This window comes from Peromyscus eremicus, chromosome 3 (assembly GCF_949786415.1).
Source record: "Peromyscus eremicus chromosome 3, PerEre_H2_v1, whole genome shotgun sequence".
NCBI lineage: Eukaryota > Metazoa > Chordata > Mammalia > Rodentia > Cricetidae > Peromyscus > Peromyscus eremicus.
Window position 1 is genome coordinate 51,051,862 of NC_081418.1, and position 11,927 is coordinate 51,063,788.

General features: G+C 42.7%; 1 protein-coding gene across 2 annotated transcripts; it reads right to left on the bottom strand.

The window, feature by feature from the left end:
- Nucleotides 1-2,486: 2,486 nt before the first annotated feature.
- Mrps33 (mitochondrial ribosomal protein S33) lies at nt 2,487-11,030 on the bottom strand. 2 transcript variants are annotated; one of them, XM_059257623.1, is made up of 3 exons: nt 10,943-11,030; nt 5,668-5,909; nt 2,487-2,626 (listed from the first exon to the last, which is right to left on the bottom strand). In XM_059257623.1, exons 2-3 carry the CDS (start codon nt 5,880-5,882, stop codon nt 2,521-2,523), a joined length of 321 nt encoding a protein of 106 aa, XP_059113606.1. In that variant the 5' UTR covers nt 5,883-5,909; nt 10,943-11,030; the 3' UTR covers nt 2,487-2,520. The 2 variants fall into 2 exon arrangements, with proteins under 2 accessions (XP_059113606.1, XP_059113607.1); XM_059257624.1 differs by lacking the exon at nt 10,943-11,030 and adding an exon at nt 10,562-10,833.
- Between the last annotated feature and the right edge of the window lie 897 nt (nt 11,031-11,927).

Below are 11,927 nucleotides of genomic sequence, written 5' to 3' on the forward strand. Positions count from 1 at the left end.
AATTCTTCCTTCCCATCCTACCTCTCCACAGGTCTGCAGCAGTCCATTGTAGGCATCTTGAGTTGCAAGGTGTTTACTCCACCAGTTGGTTTTCGGGCAGTTTATGTGAAATAAATCCCAACTTGTGTCTGGTTTTCAACTTGTGGCAGTGGCGCACTGACCTACTGTGGAGTTGTCTTAGTCACTGTCCTACTGCTGTGACGAGATACCAGGACCAAGAAACTCTTAGAAAAGAGAGCATTTAACTGGGGGCTTGCTTACAGTTTCAGGTTTAGTCCATCATCATGGTGGACAGCATGGTGGCATGTACAGTGCTGGAGCAGTAGCTGAGAACTACATCCTGATTTGCAGCCCGAGGGAGAAAGAACTGGGCCTAGCATGGGCTTTTGAAACCTCAAAGCGAACCCACAGTGACCCACTTCCTCCAACAAGGCCACACCTCCTAGTCCTTGGAATCCTTTGTTTCATTCCTTGGCGACCAAGGATTCAAATATGTGAGCCTATCAGGGCTATTATTCAAACCACCTTAGGCGTAACTACCGATTCAGTACCAGCCATTGCTAAGGCTCCCTGCAGCCTGAGCTCTTGAAGCTCAGTTAGCCAGGAGAGATTCTGCTTTCTGCCTGAGGTCTGAGATCAACATCTACTGTAGTTACCTGCGCACACATCCTCTTAGGTCTTCTTAGTGCCTCTTGATTCAGGGCTTCTTTAAAATTTCTAAAAATATTTTCTGTGTACGGGTGTTTTGCCTGTATGTATGTATATGCACCACATGTGTATTTGGTGATCCCCAAGGGCATCCAATCCCCTCAAACTGAAGTTTGGGTGCTGAGAACCAAACCCAGGTCCTCTACAAAACGAGTACTCTTAACTATTTTGCCAGCTCTTCAGCCCTGGGGCTTCTTAAAAAGTTGGAGAGTCATCCCAGCTATCCCAAGTTCAGGCTTCCCTATTTTCCACTTCAGTGCCTACCCTGGTGCAGCTGCACTGCCAGATGCACTTTCTCTAAGCACATTCCTGAGCTCTTGCATTACTTTGTGACAGCAGCAGAACTCACACAATCTTGGAGACCATATCTATTCATTCTATCACCTCACAACTATTATGAGCCAGGCATATGGCAGGTACTCAGTAGAATGCGGTAAACAAATGGATTCTGAACCTTCTGTTTGAGTTCAATTCTATCAGACACAAATCACCCAATTTTAAGTACTCCCCCTGCGCCAACAGGCTATATAAGCACTAGCCATCCCATCTGGATTATGCATGTTTAAAAATAACATTTGTCTAAACATATGCACTTCAGTTCTTACTAGTCCAGGACTCAATGTTCAGGGAATGAAAATCCTATCTAAAGTAGCTGCTCTGTCTACTCTTGCCTCTGTACTTTGCTTTTTGACCAAGAGGTTACAAAAGACTTTACCATGACACATACCATCCTCTTTTTCCTGTTTTGAGACAGGGTCTTGGTAAATTGTCCAACTTGCTGTCCTACTTAAGCTTCCCAAGTACTACCACATCATAGAACTTGCCTGGCCTGTCTATGTCCTTATGGTTAAACATGAGACAGCCAGTGGTCTGTTTTCAGTGTTTGGAACAAGAATTTCTTCTTCTTTTTTTTTTGTTTTTTGTTCGAGACAAGGTTTCTCTGTGTGGACCAGGCTGGCTTGAACTCAGAGATCTACCTACCTCTGCCTCCCAAGTGCTGGGATGAAAGGTGTGTGCCACCACACCACCACCACCACCAGGCCAAGAATTTCTTCTAGGGCTTTTCAATCTTTCTTCACTTCCAACACTTTGCTCATTATTTTTCTCTTATTTATCCCCTGTCTCCAGTTTAAATATAATTTCTTCTTTCTTTAGGAAGGTCTCTAAATTTCTTAATGCGGTTTTGCCAATATTTCCAGTTATCTACCCACTCACCATCTCAAAAAGTAGTTTTCTTCATAGCATTTAATACAATTATCGATAAATGAAAATTACAATTGCATTAAATATATGTATTTATATTAGACTCTCCTATAAGACTTTAAGTTCCATGAGCTAAAAACTACCACTCTATTTACCAAGGCTCCAGTACCTTGTATACACTAGGCATTCAATACCCGCTTTCCCAGAAAGCTTTTAAGCTCATTGAGGCACCTTCAAAAGAGTAAGCTTGAAGGTGAAGACAAAGGCTGAATGGTCAAAGGTTAGGCTGGGTGGGGAAGCAATGAAGGAATAAAGAAAGTACAGGATGCTATTTAGGAGGGTTCCCCCTGCCCCAACCGCAATATTCCATTCCCCTCTTAAACAAACCACTAAACAACAGTTTATTCATTCCATTAGAGAAGGAGGTAAACTTCAGAATACAAAACTAATGTAAATATAATTTTGAAGAATTAGAATATCTTCAAGAAACCAGTCACAGCTTAACTGAAGTACACGCAAACATGGGGTGATGTCTACTGAGGAAGGTCGCCTTCCTCTAACGTGTGAAAAGTCACCGAGGAAGGAATTTTCTTTCTTGGTGAGCTGATACTATTTCTTCTTTGTAGCTCTTTTTCCTTCTCCTTTCCTTGGTTTCCCCTTTCCACGGAGCTTCTTTAGACGTCTTTGCTCATCCATAAAATCCTGATGCTCATCTCTGCATGAAGAAGGAGGAAAGAAAAAACAAAATCAACCAGCTATGTTTACCACACAGGAGAAGTGCCAATCTCGAGCTGTCCTCTTAGGCTGTTGAGCAGGGCTTTTCGGGGCATGTGCTTAGTTTGGTGAACAGAAAGTATACCCAACATATAGACTGGTTAGGTTGTAAGAATTCAGATGTCAATTTTCCTTCACAGACACAATACCACAAAGAGTAGTAAACTTCCAGGTGAGCCCAGGTAAACCTACGGAACTATGAGATACACCACCCAACATTTCCCTATATTAAGGCTAAACATCTTGGGTTAGATTCCCAGTATTAAAAAAAACTAAAAAGACTAAACATCGAGGAGTAAAACTGCAAAAGAGGGAGGGAAATATAATAGCGGATGGATCTTTGTGAGTTCGAGGCTAGCCTGGTCTATAGAGTGAGTTCCAGGTCGGCCAAGGCTACACAGAGAAACTCTGTCTCAAAAAACAAAACAGAACAAAACAAAACTTGAGTATAATTTTCGGTAGCTGCAGAGAGAGTCTGACTGCCCTAGGAATTAGTGTCTACTAAAACCGGGCAGTTCTCCAGAACAGTCTGCATGGCAGTGAATGCCCCACACAAGAAGACTGTTGGGAAAGGCTGAAGCAGATGGAAGGCAAATCAAGACAGGCCTTGTAGGAGTCAGAGCAGCCAGGACTAATTATACACGTGGACGGTGCAGACAGCTACAACTGTATTAAAATGTCTGACTACCCAAAGAAAGTGCTTAAACACGAAAGCCACGGAACCCGTGTAAACCTGGCTTTAAAACACAGTCCATGAGACCTGAGTGCTGAACTTTCCTCACTTGTAACAGGCGGCAATAATGGTGTACAGACTGAATAGACATTATTTAATGGATTTCATAGAACAGACTAAGTATATAAAAAAGGGATGCTTCGCTGGGTCCACCTAAGCTATTTTTTTAAAAAGATTGATTTTAAAGAATTTGATATCTCATTCCATGAACACGATGGACAATATAGCACAGACCTCTTTGGGATTAGCTATGACTGACAAATAGTTTCCAACATAACCATAATAATTCATCTAAAATAGATGTCAGATCATGTTGTTGAAACTCTGTTGCCCAGGGCAAAAGCCCTGTTCTTTAGCACAGCACTCCCAGACCCCTGTGTCCTGCCTCCTGTCTCCCAGTTGTTCCCTTAGCTCAGACTATTCCTGGGCCATTGCAGGTACACTCCAGCCTCAGGAAGAGTGGCCTTTGTTCACTCTTGCCTCTGTCCCACAAGCTCTACCCCAGGTCTCACCAGGTTCACTCATAACCCACGAGCCTCAGCCTAAACCTCAATCTCTTCTATGGGGCTGACCCTGACTGCCCTGTTTAAGGCTGTTAGCATGCCCGTCCCCAGCTCACCACAGGCCCTGTCAGCACTCTGGATCCTGCTTAGCTAGTTCTGCCTCCCCCCACCCCCAGCATGCTCAACACTGTCACCAAACATACCATATTATTTGTTACATCATTTTCCCACTCTCCATTCCCTCCCTGTTTCTGTCCATCATCAGACAGAAAACTCTACAAAGGCTGCTAGCACAACACAGCAGCTTGTTAACCGAGTGAATCAACTGTCTTGGTTGACTATATCTCCCTCCCTCTTTTGCAGGCCTTTACATCAGACTTTATTGAAGGGATGTCTGCATTTATCCTCTCTGATGCTACAGATGGCCATGCATTGGACGCATCATTTACCATAACTACTGAAAAAGCACATACAAATAATTTTGCTTCTCAGTGAACAACTAAGTGCTTAGTATTTTTTCCCTTGTCCCCACAGATAGCTAGGTCTTTGTTCTTCAAATAAATGAAGGACAATATCAAGCAGACATATTAAAATAGTTGAATGTAATTTTGTTAGGGGTTATAACCTTCCACGGGATCTGGCTTCTGATATTTTATTCTGTGTCATAATAAAATTAGGTTTTATTTTCTGCCAAGACTAATGGCAAAGGAGATAGTCCCTAGCAATTCCAGACACTCAAAAGTAGGCCATGCATTGTAATCTCTAATAATGTATTCACTTAGAATATCCGTTTGTTTTGTTTACTGCTGTTCCTTTAATGTCCATCTTAAATGCCCGTACATGGAAAGGACTTAAAAAATATGCTGGATAAATGAATGTACCAACCTTTAGCTCTCTGGAATGAGTATCATGCTGTGCTATTTATTTTATATTACAATGAATGGTCCCACATTAATAGTTAGGTCCAATTAAAACATGTTATATTTTAAAGATGGTATGCAATTCAGTTTTATGAGATTGTATTGTTTTAATTCTTTGTAAGGGGTATTTATTAGCTTGGAAGTCTTCTTAAAATTTTTTTTTGAAGAAAAATGGCCATCTTGGTATTTTATTTAATTTTTTTTTCTACAAGGAAAGCACTCACTTCTTAGACCTATCAAATATACAAAACACAGTATTAAGAGTTATGTGATTTATAAATTACCATTAAAAGTAAACTACAGCTTATCCAATCAAAATTAATATACCAAAGACACAAAATAAAAAAGCCAGAAGTGAGGGGGAGGAGTAAGAACGTCAACAAAACTGCCACCAGCAGAGAATGGAGGCTCCTACATACCCAGTAAGAGGCAGCTCAGGTGTGGGGCAGGCTTCTGTTCATCTGTACCAAGAACTAGCTGCTCTAGCAATCATGCTGCTTCTGGGGGTTGATTCCTCATCTTTTGGCCCACTCCCTACCCGCATCCTTTTTAGAGCACCCTTAAATTAACGAACAATAGCTCAGTACAATTTGATGCAGGTTATGCTTTACACATAATTCCAACAAGCTTTATATTTGTTTGTTTGCTTGTTTATGAATCAAGGCAATTTTGAAAGAGTACCTATCCCTACACATTGTACCTTTTGATGTACCCGGACTCTCTCATAAGAGCCACAAAACTGCAAGGAGAGACACGCTAATTGTTTTCCTTTGCTGATCTGTTAACACCACCTCTCACAAAGCCCTGTCTTTTTTCCTCTCCTCACCTGTAAAGGCCAAGGAAACGGAGTGTGCCCATGAGTGCAAAATACGTGTTGTGATTTGGATACCAGTCATAAACCTCTTTCTTTTTGGCCAAGGGCTGTTCACTGAACATATTCACCACTTTCCTGGACTTTGAATCAGTAGGTCTGGCCACTTCACCAAAGATCCGAGCACTCAGACGAGACATACGCAGTGCATATTCTGAAAGTGAAGCCATTTCTTAGGCAGCGAGGAACAAGATTCCCTACAGAAAAGATTAATAGGTGAGCGTGAGAAATTCTGCATTTATCTAGTAAATATTGTAAAAAGTGAAATACAGCAAGCCACCCAAGAATTATTGTGTACCTTTGGCAAGATCTGCCCTGGAGTTGTGACATCTCCACTCTATAGCTACTTCTTTCCTCACACTTGTGGTTTTTATATTTTGTGTTATTGCACTATGTTTCTTTGGTGTATCACCTTTCTTACAATTTGTGATTCAATAGGTTATTTACTTGTTGTCAAGTTTACTTATTTGCAAGCTGGATGAAAGGGACAGGGAAACAAGTTATTCTGCTATAGCATAGTTATTATACCTTTAGAAACAACCACCCAAGCAATCTGCAAATAAATATGCTGACTGCTTGCCATCTAAAGGTGTAATCATGGCAGAGAAGTAATTATGCTGTTGTCTTTATTATCAGTCCTTTGAACACTGTTCTCCTCAAGGGCACCAGATGGCTCTGAGAACTGCTAATGAGTTATGAGGTCATTTGGCCTCTAGGTTACTGGATTGAATTCTGCCTAGCAACTGAAAGCCATTTGGGAAAAACAGACAGTAGTTCTATAGAAACAAAATTCAAGAGCTCAAATAAGGATCATCAGCTCAAATGATCTGTTATCCATGAACAAAAGTCACCTAGGAATTAGGATGCTATTTATCAGCCTTAATGCAAACCAGCTCAAAGTAACTTTTTCTTTAGAGGTACAGAATGTTGAAACAGATATTATAATAATAACTAGGGCATTAAAAAATTATAGCTAATAGACAGAAAAAAAACCCCACATAATGGACATGTAAAAATCAAGAATGCTTCTAGGGGCTGGAGAGATAGCTTGCTGCTCTTCCAGAGGATAGTTCAGTTCATAGCACCCACAATGGACTGCTCACAACTGCCTCAAACTCCAGCTCCATGGGAGCTGATGCCTTCATTTGGCCTCTGTGGGCACCACACTTAAATAGCATGGATTCACAGACACAGACATAATAAAAAGTAAAAAATATTTACCACCAACAATAAAAAGAATGCTTCTGGTAGAATAACTATGCCATCTCATTCTAGGTCAGATAGATGGGCTATTCTAGGTCAGATAGATGGGTGGCAGAATATGCCAATTTATGTGAAATTTTCATGCCAAGATGAGAATCCTCACTGGCTAAAAGACTATTTGGGGGATAGTTTGGCTAAGAGGGAAAGGAGCTGCCTTTTAAACATAAAAAGGCATAAATCTATGTGAAAAAAAACAACAATAACAAAAAACAATGGGAGAACTATATCAAAACCTCCCAAGAAGGGTGCTAAAATAAAACAGCTCTTCAGAGTTTTGCAGATCACTCCTGCAAAGCAAAGTCTGGTTCCAGCAAACTAATACCTCAAAAATAAAAATGCCAGGAGAGTGTGGGAAGAAATAAGAATGCCAATAAAACTGACTGCCACCTGCAAAGAGGTCCCACATACCTGCTAAAAGACAAGACGAGGTGTAGGACACCTGATAAAATTTCAAAACAGTGTCACAAGAAATAAACTCAGTTTATTTGAGAAAGTTTTAATGCTATTTCAACATCCAGAAACAGAACAGAGGTTGACTTCAAACCAACTGTAGAATGTCAGCCTCAAACCATTTACCACCTTGAATGCCAACCAGATGATCTAGGGTCAGCAGTGCCCCCCGAAGGCTAGCAAGGGGACAAGAGTCAGATTAGAAGTCTCAGTCAACTGAATCTGCGGCTCACTTGGCTTTCCATGCTCTTCCTTTTTCACACACTTCTCCGCCATCTCTTGTTGGGCCATGTGGCTGCAGAGAGGTTTGGGCTGGTGCTATAGGAATGAGGTTTCATTTTTATCAGGGGAAAAAATGTCATTACCAGTTTAACATCTAAGCAGACAATAATGACCAGTGTCACAACCCTCCCTGGGCCTTGCAGATGTCCAGAAGTCTTCAGAAGCAGCCATGTTTCTATGTGTGCTTTTTTTCTTAAACACAAGTTTAAAAACAAACAAATTGTTTCTGCGCTCTTTTCATTTTGCTCTCTTAATTACCAGTATAGTATCAGAATAGGTTCCACTGTACTTGCATAAAATTTCCGGAGATACTTTAAAGCAGGCTGGGAACTATCATTTCACTATAGCATTTAAAGGAAAATACATCCTGAATTCCCAATCACTTTATTTTTAAATAGAGGCTACTGGATGAGACCTGGCCTTGCACCCTGGCTCCGTCATGTACTCTGTTCTGAACTTGGCCTGTCTAAATCTAACTTCCCCTTTTCTCTGAAAAGAAAGGTTGGAGGAATGCTGTGAGAAGGAGGGCAGTGATACTCAGTAAATGGTAACTCAAAAAAGGAACAGCCCTAAACCTCTTGGAAAGCTTGGCGTTCAGGGTTCACACAGACACACTTGTTGATTTCTTGTCCTCATCTGAGAGACTGCACAAGCACACAGTTACATTTGATAAACTTTCAGGTGTAACTGTGTGTGTTTGTTACCTGAAATGACACCTTCATTTACAAAGCCTGATGAGGGCGGTGGGGCAACCAGCACCTTGGTAACCCGACAGATAGGAAAGAGAGGAAGGGACTCTCTAGAAACAGCCAAAGCCATCACAGGATGCTAAGGTAACACCATACTCACTTTGTAATGTAGCAGACAGGTGGGATATACAACCAGGAATAAGATCACATTTGAATCCATGGCAACACAGACAACAAAACCCAAGTCTTAAAATGACAAAGTCTTTATGACAAAGAAAGACCCGAGTCCCTGACTCAGCCGCACTTCCAGCACCATGGATTTAGTTTCCTTCCACAGCACAGACACACATCATAGTAAATGACAGAGAAAACTGGTTAAAAAATTATAAATACGTGTAAAATAAAATTAAAAAATTATGATTTCTCAAGATCTTAGCATGCTTTCTTTCTTTCTTTTTTTGAGATAGGGTTTCACTGTGTAGTTTTGGTTTCTGTCCTGGATCTCGCTCTGTAGCAGGCTAGCCTCGAACTCACAGAGATCCGCCTGGCTCTGTCTCCCAAGTGCTGGGATTAAAGGCGTGCACCACTGCTGCCCGGCTAGCATGCTTTCTTAAAGGATTTCAATTTTATAACTTTAAAATTTTAATTTTTAAACATTTATGGGTGGATGGATCTGTGTAAGTGCATGTGAGCACAGTGCCTGAGGAGGCAAGATGGTGTTGGATCCCCTACAGCAGCGGTTCTCATCCTTCCTAATGCTTCTACCCTTTAATACAGTGCCTCACGTTGTGGTGACCCCCAACCATAAAATTTAGTTGCTACTTCATAACTGTAATTTTGCTGTTATGAATTGTAATGTAAGTATCTGATATGTGAACCCCAAGGGCTCACAACTCACAGGTTGAGAACTACTGCCCTAGAACCGTGTCATAGGTGGTTGTGGGCCACCTGACATAGGAACTTGGGTCCTCTGCTAGAGTAATATGCACTATTAACTGCTGAGCCATCTCTCCAGTCCCCCAAATTAGTCCCTTTGAATTGTTATGTTTCTTTAAATGTGAATGAAATAAAAATACAATGTTATGGAGAAAATAATTGTTGAAAATGAGAAGCAAAACCAAATTACTTAAATATATCAAGCAAAACACATTAAGTCCATGTCTTAAAATCCAGAATTCCTTTACCTTTTTTCTTTGGAGTAAAAAGGCAAGTTTCTTATCTTTCTGGTGGATTTATATTTTTTTCTAGAGTGTTTGCAGGTACATGTGCAGGTCAGTGGTTAACATCAGGTATCCAATTGCTCTCTACCTTATTTTCTGAGACAAGGTCTTTTTCATTGTACCTAAATAAAGCTCATGGGTTGGGCTGGATTGGCTGAGGAATGGGTTCAGGGTACCCTCCTATCTCAGCCTCCCCAGTAAATGTTTTTTTTTTTAAACGTGGGTACTGGGGATCAAACTCAAGTACCCATGCTTGCACGGTAAACACTTTACCCACAGAACCATTTCCCCAGCTTCTACATTCGATTAAAAAGATCAATCCTATGGGGATGGAGAGATGGCTCAGCTGTTAAGAGCACTGGCTACTTTTCCAAAGGTCTTAAGTTCAATTCCCAGCAACCACATTGTGGCTGACAACCACCTGAAATGAGATCTGGTGCCCTCTTCTGGTCGGCAGCGATACATGTATCAATAAATCTTAAAAAAAAAAAAAAAAAAGATCAATTCTAGTTCAGTAACTGGCTTTGGATTAGGTTTACTTTTTTCTTTTTGAAAGGTGAAGATGAAGGTGGAGTTAATGTTGATTGACGCTGCTGTCAATCACTTATATGAGATGTGCATTGTGTATTTTCCCGGGAGGAAGCTTTCTTCAGTTCCTCAAAACAGAGTGCAGAGTGCACCGCGCTTGATGTAGAAAAGGGAGCTAGAATCCTTTCTATCGTCCTCATCTGCCTCCATACTCTGACCAAGTAAGTGACAGTCATATGGTCTCCCTGAATTGTGAGACTAAGGCAAAACTGAAGGCATGGAGCGTGTCCAATCACGACCCAAGGAATGCACACGTGTTGTCACTGGGAAGCAACCTAATCAGAACGAGCATTTACAAATCGGTACCAATTATTTCACTGGGTCACAGGGCATGAACGCCACTGAACCGATACTAACTTTATTCCGTTCAGCGTGAACAACTCATATTCTCCGCTGTCTGACTCGGTCCCTCCTCAGGTGATGGAAGCTGCAGCGGTGTCACATATTTTCCCGACTATCATCTTGATTGCATTTTTAAAAACTAGTGAAAACGGCCTGCACCTCCCCTACAAAACTGTTGAGGGCGGGCTAACAGGGAGAGAGGAAGTGCATTCTTGGCTGGTTCAATTCCCCACAGCACGCAGGCAAAGGCCAGGGTGTTTGTGGGGTACCCGTGGAACGTCCGGGCGGGCCCTGACGGACTCGTCTGCATCCTGGCAACCCCACCGGGTTAGCGACCTGCGTGGCCCAGCACCGCCGCCGCCGTCTGCGGCGACCCCCGCCGTCCGCGCGCCTTACCTGCGTCTGACCTTGCTCGCGCGCGTTCCGGAAAGCCCGCCCCCCTGCCGGGTCCCAGCCCCGGAGAGCAGGAGAGAGGCGGAAGCTCCGTGGCTAGAGCGGAGCCGGCGGACAACCCGGAACTCTTGTTCCCCGGGGGCGGGGCCTCGGGTGACACCTAGCGGTCGTGCTCGCTCGGAGCCGAGGGCCTCGGCCGATGAGAAAAGCTGTGTGTGCAAGTGTGGTTCTGAGAGCGGGCGAGGCTTGGCTTTCTCGGAAGGTGCTGGAGGGTTCGCAAGCTTCATTTTGTTGAGAATGGCCACAGACCTGCGTCCCTCATCTCTGAAGCCGCTTGCTCTTTGAATAAGTGCAGTATTTTTCCTTTCTCCTCGTTTTCTTTTCATCGAGCTTATGCCCTGTGCGCCCCAAAGATACTAGTTGATGCTGGGTCGGAGTCTTTTTGACCCTCTTAGGAAAATTCCTTTCTGTTAGTCCAGGGGTTATCTTTGGAGCTGTGCTTCTCTCTTCCAGGGGCAGTGATGGAGTTGTTGGGTGGAAGGTAGGAACAGCCGCACGGAGAGAATTGTGTCTTGGAAGACAGCCCAAGTTCTACTTCTCTTTGTACAGTTGGACAAGCTCTTGTAAAACTCTGCTCCCAACCTTTTTTTTTTTCTTTAAAATATTTTTTATTAATTAAATTTATTCATTTATTTTACATCCTGACCGCATTTCCCCCTCCCTACTCCCCTCCCATCGCCTCCCCCACATCTCCCCTCTGCCCCCACCTCCATCCACTCCTCCTCTGCTTCTGTTCAGGAAGGGTCAAACCTTCCATGGGTGTCAAGAAAGCATGGCATATCAAGCTGAGATAGGACTAAGCTCTCGTATTAAGGCTTCGTAAAGCAACCTAGTATGAGAAATAGGTTCCCATAAGCCTGCCAAAGCATCAGGGACAGGCCCCCCACTCCCACTGCTAGGAGTCCCACAAGTAGACCAAGCGATACAA